Source organism: Spinacia oleracea, chromosome 4 (assembly GCF_020520425.1).
Source record: "Spinacia oleracea cultivar Varoflay chromosome 4, BTI_SOV_V1, whole genome shotgun sequence".
Lineage (NCBI taxonomy): Eukaryota > Viridiplantae > Streptophyta > Magnoliopsida > Caryophyllales > Amaranthaceae > Spinacia > Spinacia oleracea.
The window spans coordinates 88,027,502-88,046,301 of NC_079490.1; the positions used below are offsets into that span (position 1 = coordinate 88,027,502).

General features: G+C 37.0%; 1 protein-coding gene across 1 annotated transcript; it reads left to right on the forward strand.

Moving 5' to 3' along the window:
• Window positions 1-547: 547 nt before the first annotated feature.
• LOC110798074 (uncharacterized) lies at window positions 548-10,738 on the forward strand. The gene is made up of 8 exons (XM_022003209.2): window positions 548-762; window positions 859-1,491; window positions 5,139-5,236; window positions 5,326-5,402; window positions 8,748-8,805; window positions 8,973-9,063; window positions 9,146-9,208; window positions 10,005-10,738. Exons 1-8 carry the CDS (start codon window positions 691-693, stop codon window positions 10,605-10,607), a joined length of 1,695 nt encoding a protein of 564 aa, XP_021858901.1. The 5' UTR covers window positions 548-690; the 3' UTR covers window positions 10,608-10,738.
• The last annotated feature ends 8,062 nt before the right edge of the window (window positions 10,739-18,800 follow it).

Here is an 18,800-nt window from a genome sequence, read left to right on the forward strand (position 1 = left end):
CAATAATCTGGTGGAAATGATGGCAGGGGTAAGTCGTTGACGGTGGAGAGAGAAAACGATTGAGATGAAAGAGAATTATTACTCTGGAAATTGTTACTCTAGGGAGGGCTAGGGGAATTATTTACCCCCTAAATAAGGGGAATAGGTTACTCCCTTATTTTTCTCTCTCAATCCAAACTTTTGAAATGTCTAGAAATAACTACTCCTTTAATCATTCTCCCCCCCTTACGCTCATTACGAACTTTTATATCAGGCGGTCTTACACAAAAGACCACCTTGATGTCATATAAGTTAAGCAATAAAATCAATTAGTTAAGCACTGGAAATAATTAGTTAAGTACGGAAATCAATTAGTTAAACAATGAAACTCATTTGTAAAGCACTAAAACTAATTGAACCAATTAATTAAACAATCAAAGTGGTATTTTCAGTAAGACAATCTTACACAAAAGTTACCGTACCCTCCTTCCGAACAACCCCTTATAAATAGAGGTATTTGACGAATTTTGGAAACTTAATTTTACTCGGTGAAAATACACTATTCCGTAAAATAAAATGAAAACTCCTCTGGAGTAACCTCTATTTCTCTGCATAATCAATTTCTAAAACCCTACACCGTTCTCAAACTCCTCTAAAACCCCCCAACTCTTCCTCAACCTTACTCTCCACTCACTACAAACAACAACAAATATGCGCCCTTTCGCTCAGCATCTCACTAACCCGCTTACTTCTCATGCTCCTGGAGCTTCTGCTCCACAACAGGTCTCTTTCTATTGATCTAACTTATTTATCGAACCATTTTACGAATTGATTGGTTTAATTCACTGTAGGTTGTTTTTCTTGTATGTAATCTTGCAGGCTGTTGGAAGTGCGAGTAATATGTTGCCTAATCTAATGCAAATTCAATCGCAAATGGGTTTTACTAATTTTAACCCAAGTATGGGTAATGCTCAAATGCCCCCTGGTTTTATGAATGTTCCCAATTTCAATGCTTTGCAAAACGGTCATCCGGGTGGCGGCTCAATTATGGGTTCAGTTCAACATAATTCTGGGTTTTCTCCAAATAATTTTGGGCAGAATTTGAATGTTTTGGGTTTTCCAATTAACGGGCAATTGAGTAATTTGGGTCAAGGAAATCAAACTCCTCAGTTATTTGGGCATAATCCCTTAAGTAATGGCCAGTTTGGCTGGCAGAACCAATTGCAAAATATGAATCAACTTGGGAATATGCCAATGTTGAATCCCTCTCAAGTTAATGCCTTGACTCAGTTATTGGGTTGTGCTAACCAAGTTGCCCAGGCAATGAATTCGCAAAACGCCGCATTTCTTGGGAACCCACAGCTTGGTTTTGGCCAACCTAATGGTGGTCTACAGCAGGGTGGCTTCAGTCAACAGCTGCCTGTAGCTCCTCAGCAGCTGCAGAATGTTTCTGTTCTGCCTTCAAATCCCGCTGCTTCGTCTCATCCTCAATGCCAGCCCTCAAATTTGCAGGTATGTTTCTTGTGAACTTGTTCATTTGAGCTACTTTAGAAAGTTTTTGTTGTTGGCTTTCTTTGTTAGTATGCATTGTCCTGTAAGTTATTTGTGATTAGCATCATGGATAGAATGCCAGAAGTTTTTTGCAAATCTAATTGAGATTAGGCATTGATCCATTATGTTACATGACTTGTGATTTCTAAAACTTGTGCTTATGTATACAGTTAATCGGATCCTAGATATAAATATGAAAAGTAGGCTGGCTACATAGTCTTGCCTAATCATGTCATAAATTGCTTGTATTGGATTCATGGACTGTTATTTAGATGTGATATATTACTGCGATGAGCATTTTGGCACTATGGTACTATTGGTGCTTGGTAGCCTAGGTTGACAAGAATGCCAACTCACGATAAGGATATTCTACTGATGTTTTATCTAATAACAATAATGTTTGAGGCTCTTCTTGAATGAAATGGAAGATATTGGAGATAGTAGAACTATAGGATTATATATGGCACACGACAACATATGAAAAGTATTTTTCTTGCTACATATTATACATGAATTCTGTAATCTTCTCTTGAGTCTTGAGTCTTGACTTATATCTTCTTCTTAAGGTGTTTGTTGTTTTTAATTCAAAGTGGTGTATTATGCTAGTGAACCAAAATCGAATTTAAACAATCAAGTCACTTACTCCCCATTCCTTCTCCATCGAAGCTTAATGATGGGCCTTAAGCTTGGTTTATCTTTTACGTACTTTTCACTCTAGTCGTTTGGTTTATGTGAGTGGGTGATTGGTTCTTTCCTAGATGAGGTACCAAAGTATTGATGTTGATCTCAAGGTCTTCAGGATGAAGGACCATGCCTCCGGGGCTCCGGGCCCTTGTTGTGGATTTTGAAGATTAAGGGAAGTTAAATTGTTTTGAGCAACAAAGTAAAACCCCTAGAAAGTATTAGTATCTTGAACATCACCACTTTTTTTAAGCCTAAGGGTTGTCTTGATCCTTGAATTAGCATCAGCATGAAGAAGTTTGGACCCTTAGCATCACAAAGATATTAATGGTGGAAATATAAGGGAATCCTTCTTGTTTTAAGTGCAAAGATGAAGCAAGCAAGACAACCTTGAATTAGCATCAGCATGAAGAAGTTTCGATCCTTAGCATCACAAAGATATTAATGGTGGAAATATAAGGGAATCCTTCTTGTTTTAAGTGCAAAGATGAAGCAAGCAAGACAGCCTCTTTGGGTTGAGCTATTCGATTGGGATACTACTACTTTGATTCCTACACTTGGAGTGAATGATGGAGCATAAGTGTCAAAGAGTTTTCGTAGGAAAAGTATTGAATTATCCATTTGAGTGCTCCAGCCTAATCTTAAATACAAGGAAAAGAAAAAAAAGGCGAATACACGAAGCCATTTTGCAATTTATTCTTTATCATTGAAGAAGAAAGACTTTTTCATACATCTATAGAGCCGTCATACTTTCATTGTCGAGACTCCCCTTATAGCTATTTGCCTTTTCTAAGAGAGATATATTTGAAAGCCAATTGGGAGTGGTCTAGGTCTATTTTACAACATTATATGGCTTTATGCACAGGTGCTAAAAACTACCCTTATAGAGTTATAACTATTTGCCTATTTCTACCAGAGATATATTGAAAGCCAATTGGGAGTGATGTAGGTCTGCATTTACATGGCTTTATTCACAGGTGCTGAAAACTATGGATAGAGATCCTTTCCATTAGAATATCCTGCATAAGAGGTGCGGGTTTGATGAATTACTCAATCACATAAGTTGGTTATGCTGTCTTAACCACAAATTCATTCCACCACATTTAAGTTGAAGATTGAAGTTGCTTTACTGGAAATGATTAAGGAGAGGGAGGAAGGATAAAAGTATTTTCTTAAAAAAAGAGCGATAATTCTATCCATTACAGATTTACAGTGCGACTGTTGTTAAGGATAGGTTGCAGAGAGTACTATATTAGGCCAAGGTAAAAAAGAAAAGAAAAAGTATGTCTTTCTACATAATAGAACTTCAGTGAGGCTTCATTTTTCTTTTACAATATATAAATCTCCTCTTCGACATATGGGATGGATTGAGGAAGCCTATGTGGTAGCCAAGATGAAGTTAGTTATTATCCAGCTCCTCGTTGGTGTAAATCGAGATTGGCCTCGATTACGGTCTTATGGGTTGAATGAACCCATCCTTTCTCTGTTTTCCGCCAGTTGTCTTGATCCTTACATAATGTCTTGTTGCAAAACCTTGAAGAGGGTTGCTGACAAAATGATGTGAAGGAGAGCCATGCTTCTCTACCTTGCATTGCACTAACACTTGTTTTTTGGTATTTTAAATTTCTATCTTTAGTCAGGGGGGAATCAGATAATGTACTTTCTATTCTATAGTCTTATCCATGAGAAAAAATTGATTAGCAAAATTTTGTTGAAGGGATGGATTGACATGATATGAAAGAAGAAAAAAGATTGCGGTAGAGAATTTTCTTTTTGGTCTTAAAAAATTCTTACGGGGATTGAGCTTTAGAAGCTACGTAAAGGACACCTGAAATCAAAGCAAACTCCTCACATGAAGATTTAAGGTTGGGGTAGTATGAAGAAAGGTTTTCTTCATCCCAAAGAAAGCAGAACCTTGGTTTCGGAAAACCTGAGAGTAAAAAATAATCCTTGATAGGATAGTTTTGCTTAACTCATAGCCCATTAGGTCGGAATGTCGGGTTCTATCCCTTTTGACACTCCCATGTTTCATACTCTCTCATTCTATCTGGTTAGATAGGTGAAATGATTTGAATTCTTTTGTGGGTTATTAGTTTGTCAAATTAATACGCCGCCACCGTTTGTACTTTACCTCTTCCTCCTTTACACCCCCAACCTCATCTCTTATGTGCCAAAGAATAGATATTATTATGAATGCATAAACATCCCAACAACATAAACTCATGTTTTTCGAGCCCATCACCGCCAGTAGTCCATCCCATGGCCTTTCTTCTATAATCAAATTGGGCCAAAAAAGGAATCATCTCACCATGAGAAGTGAAGAATTTAGCTAACCCTTGTTTGAACATTTCATGCTAAAACTTGGTCTTTTTTCTTTTTGCGGTGGATTTACTTTTTAGTGCTTTTTCCCTCTTACTCTCACGAGGAATAACATAGTGACGAATTAAAACCATTATGGTATTTCTGGAAGCATCTGCATATTGACTCCCTCGTGGACATTTTATTTCGCCCGGAGGCCTTTGTGAAAGTGGAATTTCATCATATTTATTGTCACTTCAATTCTCTTGCCTTTGTTGCATTTTGGTGGGCTATTGACCCCACTTGAAAGGAATGCCATTCTTGAAGAGTAATACCTTTGGCTTGTTCAATAAGACCTAGTGAAAGTAGAATATCATTCAGTTTATAAGAAATATTAGATATAGTAAGAGTTACATTCGTTTGGCGATATGGTATTGTGGTTTGTTTCAGCTTGGTGAGTATGGTTGATTATTGTCACAAATTCCAGTATTACCTCTTGTGGTTATTCTGAATAAAAAAAAGTTAGCTCTTATGATCTTATTAAATAGTAGTGTTGGTGGAGTAGTAGCTCAGGGTAGTTATTGACCATACTATCTCGACTCATACTGATTTTTTCGATAATGATGCAGAGTAATCATGGTCAAAAACAAGGAATGCAGTTTCCAAACTCCAGCCACCATCAAAATAAGAATTTTGTGAATCATAAAAGAGAAGCATCTAACTGGAGGTATTAATAATTTTCGTGTTTTTTATGCTATCTTTTCTTGCAACATAGTTACTCCAATTTTTGGCTTTAACTTTATATATTTTCTGTAGAGTTCAAAAGTCTCAAGATCGTCAGATGCATAATCCAAAAGGGAAACAGAAGTTTTCTAACATCAACGAAGGAAAAGGTTTTTCTACTTATTCTTGTTGATAAATGTTATGTAGTTTTGACTATCAGCTTTCCTCCCTGATATTTTTTTGATTTTTTTATGAAAGGAAGATGCACAAAAAAGCTAAACACGTCTTTTTTCAAGACTATGGACTTTCCTCCCTGATAGCATTTAGTCTGTTCTGTTTTTTTTTTAATTTTTTTTTTTATATATTTTATGTAGTTCTTTTCCTTGTTGTCTTCTGCATTTAATACATGGTTTGCTTGAAATTCTCCAGAAAAGCTGTTGTTGATTTCTTGAAAGCCATTTGAGTGATATGTATTAGTTAATTATATCTTCAACTTTCCTTTGGCGAATGGATGTGTGATGAAATGTAGCAGAATTTAGTCAAGGAACGATACAGAGTTGTCAGAGTGTGTAGTCATAATGAAATCTTTGACATAGCATGTGCATACATGATAAAATCTGAGCATATAATCGCAACCTTCTATCTGTGAATTGATTTGTTGTTGATAATGTGTCATCTTTAGAAGAACTTACTAGCTCAAGATAGAGAATGTTTAATTGATGTCTGGTACTTGGTTTGCTGGTTAATGAATTACATATTGCATTATTGCTTAATACAATATTGGAGCCGTGACTCATAGTCCAGAGAATATTATTTGGCTGATTTAATTTGCTACAACAACTAGTTACCAAATCATCAAAACTTAATAATATGTATTTACGGATATTAAAATAGAGATGATGAATTAGATGTCAAATGTTTAAGGACTAGTAAAACAAGGGCAACAGGCAACAGCCAACAGCAACGTCATTATTAAGTTCTTGTAAAGTAGGATCCAGGAAAGGTGAGGTTATGCAGCATAGAAGCTTAAAGGTTGTTGAATTAAAGATGACGTTTTTGAAAGATCTGAATTAGAAAAGCTAAGATAATAGTTAACATAAGCAGCTGTATTAGTAGCAACGTGCCAGAACGATAATCTGAGCACCAGTGATTAGAAATAAGTGTGATGCTCAGACTCTGTTGTTCGGCCTGCCATACCAGTGGTGTCAGCCCGACCTTACCTGGGTGCAAACATGGAATTGGGTCGGACTTTCTAGGGGAAAATGGACTTGGCACTTTTTAGTTGAAGTTTTATTTTTTTATTTTTTGAAAGAAAGCGTATGGAAGATTTGAAAAAAATACTGCCTTCAAATTTCAGATCCTTCTAGAATGTGTCCCGAGTCCTGATTTTGAAATTTGAAGGACCCAACACTCAGATCCATACCCAAGTCGGATCCTCCTACCCGAGTCTGAACTTCCTAGGAAATAACAATACAGGGGGACATGGAACATACAGCGTCCCGGATAGAGGACATGGTAGAGTGTTGTTGCAATAGGTAACAAACTAAGCATAAGGAAAGGAGAAGACAAGGCCAGAGCGTCATACAAGCTAGAATTAAGATCACCCCTGAAATGGACTAGAGGCAAGAGGCCGGAAAGCTTAAGAAGTGCCACTAGTAGACGCCCTAAGTAGTATCAGAAAGAAACACCTTTGTTTCCAAGGAATCTTTTTGTATCTTCCATCACTGGAATACATGTATGCTCAATCACCTTTTACCAATGTCCAATGCTTCTATGCCTTTCACTAACTCACTTGGTGTGTTTTTATTTTTCGTAAGCAAAGAAGAATTATATTGATCAATTGGAAAACCAAATTTACAACCTAGGGAATTTCTATTCTAGTCAACTCTTTGTAGGAAGGCTCTTCTCAAACTCAAACTCCTAAGACCAACACAAGACACACTTGGTATGTTACTCAGACATAGGTATGAATGTTTGGCACAACTAGATAACTAGGCATCATACATGTGACGGTACAAAAATCTGACGCGGGACTTGGATATAGGTACATGGACTCGTCACTTATGAAGCTATTCTAGTCAACTCTTTGTAGGAAGGCTCTTCTCAAACTCAAACTCCTAAGACCAACACAAGACACACTTGGTATGTTACTCAGACATAGGTATGAATGTTTGGCACAACTAGATAACTAGGCATCATCCATGTGACGGTACAAAAATCTGACGCGGGACTTGGATATAGGTACATGGACTCGTCACTTATGAAGCTTATGATTCTTAATGACTTTGCGTATCTATTCCAATACATATCCACACATTTTTTATTTACATGTTTGCTAGTCCAATTGAAAATTTCATCTGAAGCACTTTTGAGCACCTATTGTGGACTTTCTCTTCAATTTTTTTCTTAGTTTTCTTCTATAGTTATTCTCTTCTGATATTTTAATTTAAGAAAATTAAGGTGTCATGAAATTATGGAGAGGGTGATAGAACATAGATTGAGGAGATGTACTAGTGTTAAGAATAAATATTGGGTTATGCTGGGACGATCTACCGTCGAAGCATCCATCTTACAAGACAAATGGAGTACTATAAGGTGAGAAAGTAGGATTTACAGATGGCTCTTTGTTGATTTAGAGGAGGACGTTTGTTTTTTTGTTCATTATTCATAAAATCCTGGAAAATACCAAACTGCCACCATCCTTCCACCACCACTAACAACGACTACATCCTTTTTACTTCTCTCTCTCAATTAGAACTGTCAAACCTTCAACAATGTCAACGCCGTCAAACCGAATTCAATTAAGGCTTCGTTTGGTAGGGTGTAAAACGTTTTAATGGAAAACGATTTTCCCCTTTTCAATCATTTTACATGGTTTGGTTTGACAAGGGATGGAAAACAATTTTCTATAACTCTCTCAAAGGTGGAAAAACCTTTTCCATTTGAAAGGGAGGGAAACCACTTTTCCACCTTTCCTCCTTACCTCCATCTCCATCTCCCTCTCCCTTCTTTCTTTCTTTCAATCTTTCCATTTTCTCCTATTTTCTTTTAAGGTACCAAACAAAGGAAAACTAGTTTGTAATTGTGTTTTCCCTTGGAAAATCATTTTGCACCTGAAAACGTTTTACACCAAACCAAACATAGCCTAAATGACAAGTTTGTAGTTCAATTAATAAGCTTCTAATTTAAGTAAATTAAAGAGAAAGTAGACAAATCTTTTTCCGGCAACAGATTGGAAATCTTAATTCCTCAATAAATGAAAAGAAGTCTTTGTGGATGAATGATTTGCTTAAAACACCCTGTTTGTCCAAATTTCAGCTTCTCACGTTGAGAAATACTTCCAAGAGCTTGGCCAAACACTACCTTAGTTGTGATTTTTATGACAGAATTCTGTGTACTGAATAATAGCATGCCTTGGTATACAGTTTTGTTTCAATGTTGTTTTTTTCTTGGCGTGTTTGATTGTGGTGCTATGGGGCTGTTTTATGGATTTTCGGTTTTCCTTCTGTAAGCAGGCATTACAAATGATGATCCTGATAATTCTGCAAACCAACCGCAAGGTGGAAAACGAAGGTACATGGTTGTACAATTGTATTGTTCCTTCCAATGAAGAAATCCATTTACTCATTTCTGGTATAATTAAAACTGTGTACGTCGAACATCCACTCTGCAGTTTCTGACAGTGTCGTATTTTCCATATCTTTTTTAAACTGTTTTTTTTTATAAAAAAAAAACTTTAGGTCACTCGCTATGCTCTACACTGAGAAAGAAATTCAGCAGTGGCGTGAAGAACGCAAGAAAAATTTTCCATCTAAAGGCAATGTGGAAAAGGTTGGATTACAGGTCCCAAATTTGAATGCTTTCTGTTGATTAGTTAATTCTTTTTCTCAATGGTTGGTCCTCTTACTTGCAGAAGCAGGCACAAAAGCAAGCAAACACTGATGCTGCAGATGAAGATGCCAAGTTACGACGTCAGGTATCATATTCCTTTGAGATACATTATTTAAAATTCACATGTTTTATGGGGTTTGCTATGCCTTTTCTTGAGGATAATTGTGTTGGAGACTTGGACACGGCGTGGTGCAAATATTCTATTCAATAATAAAAAAAAAACAAGGATTAGTTCCAATTTATATATGTTCAGCTTATGATACTTTGACTGCATGACAAGTATAACGTATAGTTACATGTGTTCATTAAGATGGATGCTAATGCCATAAATATCAGAATGTCCCTACCTTCTGCAAGAACAAAAGATGAGAATCATCGAAATGCTGCAATTTTTAATCTCATATTTGCGGTGAGGGGCTGTAACCTCTTTTGCCATGTAGGAGGTGATGCACTTGGTTTGGAGTATGATTTAGACAAATTATAATAATATAGTACAGTATAACAGATAGGCTGGTTGGTATCAGCATGGACAGCCGCTACGACTCACTTCCGAGCTAGGACATTAATAATGCTTTTACTGTGCTGGGTTTGTTATCTGCAAGTCAAATTTGTAGTATTTGTCTGCTTGTGCTTCTTTTAGGGTTATTCTCTTCTAGGATATACCATGAATGATTTGCACCTACGTGGAGGTGTCAGCTTGTCCACATTATATTGACAGCCCTTGTTTATGTACTCATTTAATATTAGTTTTCTTCTCTTGGGGTTAGCAGATTTTATGGCCATCCCATGGAAGTGTATTGATCATATTTCCATGTTAAACTGTTCACTGTTTTCTATGTTCACATAGTTTGACTTTTCATTTGCTTTGTTGGTAAATCCAGCAATTAAAGGATGTACTGGCGAAGCAAGTTGAGTTGGGTTTTGAAGTTCCGGAAATCCCATCCCACTATCTGTCAGATACAGAGCAACAGGCTCATGGGAGGGACAAATCTAGAAGGCCATTGAACAAGGGGCGCTTCCCAAATAATGGGCGATCCCAGAATAGGTTCAGTAGAGGTGGAAAGTTTGACAACAAAGATAGGTTTTCTACGAAAAGGGACACAGAATATGATGGTTCATTCAGGAAACATGAACGATTCACAAAAAGACAAAGGACGGAGGACGATAATGCACCAAAGACCCCTTTGATAGTTAAGGAACCAACACTTCTGCAAAAGCTTTTGAGTACCGATATAAAGAAAGACCAGAGCCGTCTATTGCAGGCTTTTCGTTTTATAGTCATCAACTCTTTCTTCAAGGATTGGCCCGAGAAACCTCTTGATTTCCCTAAAGTTATTGTTAAGGAAATTGGAGTTGAGAGCGATGTAATTCAAGAGAAGTCTTCCATTAAGGCAGAACTCAGCAACGACGAGGAAGGAGATACTTCAGCTGTGAAAGATGGTGAAAATGACGACCCTCAAGAAGAGGGAGAAATCACTGACTAGGAGGGATATTATACTTCCTTATGTGGTATATGTATATTGTTTGTACTTTTGTATTCCTCACCACAATTGACAATCTCAATTTCACTTTTATGTTCTCTTTGACGTTAGCTTATACGAATAGTTTTTTTTAATCTGACGAACTAAATTAATCCTACAACAAATTTCAAATAGGCAAGTAGCAAATTCCCGCTTTTTGAGATACAACTTGACATTGTTCGGTTGGACTGTACAGTTGTAAAATTTGACAGTTACTCCCCCTGATATTCGGAACACGTATAGGGGGTGAATTGTAATTGGAACTTTGTTAAAGTTTCTTGCGGAACTTCGAAATAATAAAGGAACTGTGAAACACAGAGACAAAAGATAAACCATTGATGAAACTTCTTTACACTAATCAAGAAGAGAAAACCTCAAAACCTTTTATATTATAGTAATGCCTCGATTACAATAACACTACAACTCGAGTTCCTCTCTAACTCGAGTTCTTCACTGTAATCAACTCAGATTACAACTCTCTTTTCTTCTCTTTCTCTCAGACTTAAACTCTAAGTTTTTACAGGATAACTCAATCCTCTCACACTCGAAATAAAATTATGTTTTAATGAGAACACTAGATATTAATAAAGCTTTAAGTATATATGGAACTTAGGAACTTGAATTACACTAGGACACAAACTTGTTTAGAAAAATCTTTTTAAAACGATTTAGGATAGCTAATACTCTCAGAATGTGTATCTTTTCCATAAAACGTCTTGCTTTTTATAGATATTATCCTTAGGGTTTGTTCCCTTAAAAAACTCAACTGCCAACTACCAAAACTTTGGTCTCCACGTCCCTTGTCTTGAGGAACAAGGGGAAGACCACTTCCCACGTTAAAACCAAAGTGCTGTTAGTGTATTTGACCAAATCAAACTCCAAAAAGATTTTCTAAATAATTTTATTTACTTACCAAAACTTAAGAGAAATTTTAGGAAAACTAAAACAGTTTTACTTGGAAAATAAGATAAAACAAAATTCCGATTTTATTAAATACGTAAAACTTATATTTATTTATTTAAATGTTTTTCATAAAATTTGCTGCCAGATATTTTGATAAATACACCAATTAAATCCTAAGTTCCTTATATACCATTAGCAATGTTAATATTTTACATAAAATCTAAGTATAGTAAACTACCTAGACTTTTATGTCATCCCTTTTCTGAAACTCACAACCCAGAAGTTTCAGTTGTTCCTACTCTGGAACAACGATGAGTTCCTTCCTTATGACAAAGGAACTAAGGATTAGGAACTTCATCTTTCTTTGCATATTTGAAAACCACTTGATTGTAGGAGTTGTTGCTCGAACTTTATTGACTTAGGTGCTTCAACTTTTACTGCTTCCAACTCAGGAACTCCAGTAGCCATCCCCAGTTCCTCAGAGGAACTTAAGCACTTAACTGAAAATATCAATCAACAATTAGGAAGTTTGTGTCATTAATTAAAACTAGGAACAACAATATTCCCCCTTTTTTGTGATGATAACACGAGCAAACGTTTTACAACTAGAGGTTAAACAATATTAGGAACAAAATGAACAAATGCAGTTTCTAATCATGTAACTATTAATTAAAGAAAAAAAACAAAAAAACACTTACACAGAAGAGAACAAGAAATGGGGAGTATGAAACAAGTTTTGATCACCGCCTTAGAAGTTTGCAGATGATTTCACCCTGTTGGCATTAACAAAATGTATAGCACGAAACATATAAATTCCAAACACAGTGCCCCACGATCAACGTTTGACAAGTTAATTTAGCCTCAAAGTATGGAACCTGCTCACACAACATGTAATTACGAGAAACAACTACCAAAAACAAGTAAAGAAGATACTTAATCAAAGCAAGTCAGATGTTTTAAAAACCAACAGAAAAGGAGGTCACCCGAGTTTAATTATACAAAACAGCAAAAATAGATTGTTCCATAGGCATTAAAAGATAGAAAGGGGCAGGATTATGTTTAGGCTTGAGGAATAGAGTCTGAAGCTGTTGTTTCTTCAACCACCGTTTCCTCGACAGCTTCCAGATTGTTGATCTTTGAGAGAATGGCTGCTCGAGTTCCATTGGCTTGGTCTGAGTAGTGTTGGAGGTTGGTTTGGAGTGTTTTCACAACTTCAACCAGGGAACCCACATGTGCCTGCAATTGACTGATCATGTGATCGGTTCCTTCCTGCAGTTCCACCAAGTGAGCCACAATATCCTTGAGTTCCTTGATCTGTTGATATTTGGAACTCTCAGTGCTCCCAAACCCAGCAAAACCTGACGAATCACCATATGTTGAGGCAGGTTCCTTTACCGAAGGAACTTGTCTAATTGATAATCTCCTAGAAGAGGTGTTGGCCGTGTTCCTTAGCTTAACTGCCTTAACCAGTTCCTCTTTCTCAATTGGAACAGCAACCTCACACTCAGTGTCTTGCTCCTCCTGTGCCAGTGTATCTACCTCAACTTATTCCTCCCCTGTGATATCCATGCACTCCGGACCTTTCTTTTTATTTTCCCGTATTGCCACCCTCGTACTTTTTCTCTTCCCAGTTGCTGCTTCCTTTTTCTTATGGGAGGACTGAGGAACTCGAGAGAGTTTTACTCTTAAAGGGGTGAGTTCCTCATCTTCCTCTTCTTCTTTCTTCCCTGCCATACAACTTCAAATGACTTTTCCTTCTACGACTTTAAGGTTGAAAAGGGTAAGCATTTCAGATTGGACAATTTGGGTGGATCTTAAGGGTATAGTATCATACTTGCTCAAATCAACCGAGAAACGTTCAAAGATTGAGGTGAGTAGAGAAGAATAGGGTATTTTTTATTTGGGGATGCAAGTAGAAAGATGCTTAATCATTATGACCGGGAAGTTGATTGGGATTTTTCTTTCAAGGCAGTACATAAGGCAAGCATCGAAAAGACTAGCTATGTTCCTCTTTTGGGTGCGAGGAACAATACCTCTCCAGACAATATTGAACAATAGTTTTGTAATGGGGAAAAGGAATTTTGTTTTGTGGAGGTGGAAATTAAGCAGTCTCCCCCAATTGATCCTACTATGTCATCTTCATTCACAGTTCCTATGGTTACTTTAATTTGGCCTTTAACCACATATCAAATCCCTTGTTGGGAGTTCCAAACAATTTCTCCAAATACACGACATCAAATTCAATTTTAGTTCCATTTACCATACTCGAACAAACATTTTAAACACAAGAGAAGTTCTTGCAAAATTCTTTCATTGCACCGGGAATAAAAGGAGATTTTGCATAATTGCTTAACAAGCTTACCCACTTTTGTTGCTCGAGAATCTTCTGAAGGAAATAATGCCCTTGGTCCAAGTATGCATTCTATGTTAAGTCTAATAAATGCGGTTCAGTATTAATTAACAAGTTAATAATTCAGTGAGATCAAGTGAGCTGAATGCCTAGCTAGAGGCCGCTTCAGTTCAAGTGGAATTAATGATATTAAGCCACAGCTTACTCTTGACTGAACCCGTAGGGTCACACAAATAGTACGTAAACGGATCAAGTATTTAATGGCATTAAATACTCCATCTATGGATATTCGGAATCGACGGATCTTGGTTTCAGTGGGAGCTGAGATCGTCACAGGCAAGAAATGAATACTCCGGAAACGATGATATTGCCGGAAACGGAAATATGGATCGTATGGGAAATATAAATATTATCCAAGTCGTAGATGTTGCCGGAAAAGGAAACATGGTACGTATCGGAAAATATTATCGGAAATGGAAATATTGCCGGAATCGGAAATATTGCCGGAAACGGAAATATTGTCAGAATCGGAAATATTATCGGAATCGGAAAATAATTCCGGAAACGGAAATATTAAATATTTGTTCGAAACGGAAATTAATTCCGGAATCGGAAATATTAAATGTTGTTCGTATCGGAAATGAATTCCGGAATCGGGAATTTAATCGGAAGCGTATCGTACGAATTAGCATCGGACGAGGCCCGCTAGACGAAGGCCCAGCACGAAGCCAGGCCATCGCCCAGCAAGCCGCACGCAGCAACGCACGCCTCGACCAGGCCCAGCGCAAGGCCAGGCCCAGCCAAGGGCGCGCGCGCGCGCAGCACCGCACATGGGCTGTGCGCTTGTCGTGGGCCGCAAGGCCTGCGCGGGTGCACGGCTTGTACGATGCGTGTGCGGGAAATCCTAATCCTGTTAGGATTCGTGCGAAGATTAAAATCCTAATCCTATTAGATTTGCTTTGTTATTTAGAGTCCTAATAAAGTTCTAATTAACAAATCCACATCCTAGTAGGATTACAATTCCTTTTCCATACCTCTATAAATAAGGGCCTAGGGTCATTATTTGTATACACGATTCAAGTATTCAAAGTGATTTTTGAGAGCAAAAATTCAGTCATATAATTGCCTACAATAGCCAAAAATTCTAAGTACCTTAAGGGCGATTCTAGTTGGTCAAGCTTAAGGCGGATCCGGACGTGCTGTGGACTATCTACGGAGGGACGACATTTGGAGTCCTAAAGACTTGTTCTTGTTCGGTTCGGGCGCAGCTAGGGAAGGCACGCAACAAAGTGTATGCATCTAAACTATGCTAAATGATTATGTGTAAATAATATGCTTTCCTGGCTTTATGGTTTTTCCGCATGATTTATGAATTGTCATATGTATCATAACCTAACAGTGGTATCACGAGCCTCTTATTATTTTCATAATCTAAATTGCATGAACATGGTTAAATATTACAAATTTGCAAGAATTAAAGGGGGTGATTAATTTTCGTAATTGTTAATTAATTGCAAATTGCGTTTATTTAATTATACGTACGCAGTTTTTCGGCAGTTTCTTCGTTACTCATCCAAATCGAGTGATTTTTGTGTCAATTCCGCATGTAAAAGGCATTCTAAAATTTTGACAAATTCGTCCGAACCCAGAATTCTCAAATTCGAAGCCTAACTATGACTTTTCGGAGGTTTTTGTTTTTCGAATGGAAAATTTCGTAAATTTAAGATGTTAAATTAAATATTTGCGATTCTTGTTGATAAATCTTGAATTTTTGATTGACCTACTGTATATGTTTAACAAGTTTGAATGCCTAGCCTTGTTAATTATGCAATCTAATTTGTAATTATGATTAATTTGTTGAAAATTGAAATAATTTAGAATTAATTTGATTTTCATAATTAGTTATAATTTAATTAGAGACCTATGATTAAAAACCACCATAAAAATTGTAAATTTATGTTAAATTTTACATTTTTATGACCTAGACTTGAATCCATGTTAATCGGAAATCAATTAAATAATAAATTTTCGATTTTTCGCCCTAAAATTATGAAATTAATATTATTTATTAATTTGTCATTAATTTTGAATATAAATTTTTAATTTTTATGCGATTCGCTCATATAACTTGCACGCACAAAGCAATGGACGCTACGTGTTACCCTTAAGGGGTGTTGTATAGTGCGGGCATGCGACGACGAGCAAGGGAGCTCGTCGCCCATGCGGTACGAATGCAGCGAGCAAGGGCATGGTGCACGAGCACAAGGCAGCAGCCCTGCCTTGTGTCGTGGGCTGTGTGCTATGGGCACATGGGCAAGGGCGAAAGCAAGGCACGAGCAGTCGCGTGTGGGCAGCAAGCGAGCTGCGCCACAGCGCGCACTGCCTCGCGCAAGCGTGCGGAGCCTCGCGAGCAGCGAGCGCAAGCTCGCGTGCCACGAGCGCTACGCCCAGCGTCGATCGCTCACGCGCAGCGAGCGCCAGCTCGCATGCCGCTACCTCGTGCGATGAGCGCAAGCTCGCGTGCGAGAAAGGCAGGCGCGCATCGAGCGATGGCTCGCATGGATCGAGCGCTGGCAAGCGAGCGCAGTGAGCGATGGCTCGCATGAATTGAGCGCTGGAGCGCGCAGCGAGCGATGGCTCGCGTGCATCGAGCGCTGGCGCGCGCAGCGAGCACTGGCTCGCGTGTTCGATTGATGCCTTGCGATGGGGAGCAGCAGCGATGCGACGCAGCGCATGGGCTGCGCGCACATGGCCAGCGATGGCTGTGTGCGTGTAGCCCATGGGCGTGCATTGCGTGGGGTTGTTGCGTTGCGATTAGATCGTTTTGAAATTTTAATTTGAAATTTTCAGTTTACGTAATTTTAATTAATTTTAAAATTAATAATTTAAATTATTTTCTTGGATTTTAATTTTGAATATTGTAATTATAATAAATTTTATTTATTCTAATTATTTTACTAAAATTAAAATCATGAATTAATTTAAATACGACTGAAATTAAATTAAATTTTGGATTCAATTATAAATTTATATGAGCTTTAAATTTTAATTAAATTTGTATGTTTCCGGTTAGACTAGAAATACATTTTTATGTTTAAAATTAGTAAAGCATATGAATTTATTGGTTTAAGTGGGAGCCCTTTTTAGTCATAAACTCTTGATTAGGTCTACAAATCCTTAAGGTTAAAACAACTTGATTAGAATTAATAAGGACTGAATAAAGTGTAGATTATTGGTGCCCTTGATTAATTGCTGCAAATGTTTATGTGATGCATAATGTGTTTTACTAACCAACTATGTGGGCCATTCATGATAATGAATGGGTGAATGGTATATATTGTATATGTACTGTTTTGCAGGTTATGAAGTGACTAGTATGGCCCAAATAGGATAGAAAATATGGTCTGCGCACCATTAATTTGAATGTAATTGGTCTAAAGTACTAAAGTTGTTTTTCAATTCAAATATGGTCTGCGTACCATCAAATAGTTGTAATTAGTTTTAATTATTGCTTATCCTATTTGAAGAAAATGGTGCCTCCCACGGAGATTTTCAAGACGGACTTTGAAGTTAAAACTTTAAGATGAAGTCGGGCCATACTAGATCACATTTATCTTATGCATGCTTTAAGTTATTTATTGCTTTAAATATGTCTTAAATATGCATGAGATCAAAGCTTGATTATGTTGCATGATTAAGGATTTTAGTTCACTTAAAATCTAACCAACATAGTAAGAGCCTTAAGTTCCAAACTTAAAAATTGAGTTAAAAGGTGCCATGCCAAAATATACACTTGCTTGGATATCCTTTACATCAATCTAGTAATAGTTTTCGCTCAGCGAGGTGTTACTTATTGGTCCTAAAGGGGCAAGGTACACAAATAATTGTGAGTACATGTTAGTTTTGGTGAAACTCAACGATATAAGTAAGGAGTCCTTTTATGTCGTGGCAAAATCGATAGGTTTACCTAATAAGTTCTTAGACGTACCTATCAACCAAGAATAGTTTCTAGACTATTAGCAAAAGACTTTTGCTTACCTAAGATGTTTTAGGATTAAGTCGACAAACTGTGCTTAGTTCTTCAATGATTTTAGGGTCTTGGAATCATTTTATTCACACCTGCCGGAACACATAATTCGAATAAAATGCTAATGACTTGTTCAAATTGCATGATTGCTTTCATTTTCAAGTTATTATTCATGATAAATGTTTAGACTTTGCATGCTTCAATGTATGTTTTAATTATTGTTTATAATTAAATATCTTGCACTGCAATAAATCCTTTTAGAAAGGTAACAGTAAATTTCCTCGATTGGTAGTGAATCCAAGAACGATTCACGAAAATGAGAGAATGTGAGCAATTTAAAATGTACGTTTCTTATAGCGACTTTTATGGTTGTTTTCGAACATCAAAGTCGAATGGCAAACCAATTGGTGCTTGTGAATTCAAAATACACTGTAGTTTTGAGATCATAAAGCATTGAGTTTAATACGCTCAGCTTTACCAATGGTTAACAACCTAATATCTTTGTCCATTTAATTCTCGAATGAGTCTAGTCCCTAGACATTCGAATAGATCGATGCTTAGAGAACTTTAGAAGCTTCTGGTAAGATCATCTAGTTGAAACTTAATATTCAACATAAATTAAATGGTAAGAACCTTGTTGGGGTGACATTGGACATGTCTAACAAAGTATAAAAGTCAACACTAAAGAATTCAATTCTTAAGACTATAAGAAAGGGTACAAGAAATAGGAAAACGAGGAACAAATAAAAGGAATTTACGATTCCGTTTCTACCTATAAGTTTATGTTTAAAGAGAAGTGACCTAGCAATCAAACTTCCTTGGTATCATATACCGCTTGAGGTTCTTACTTCGGTAATAACTCAAACAATGGAAGCTA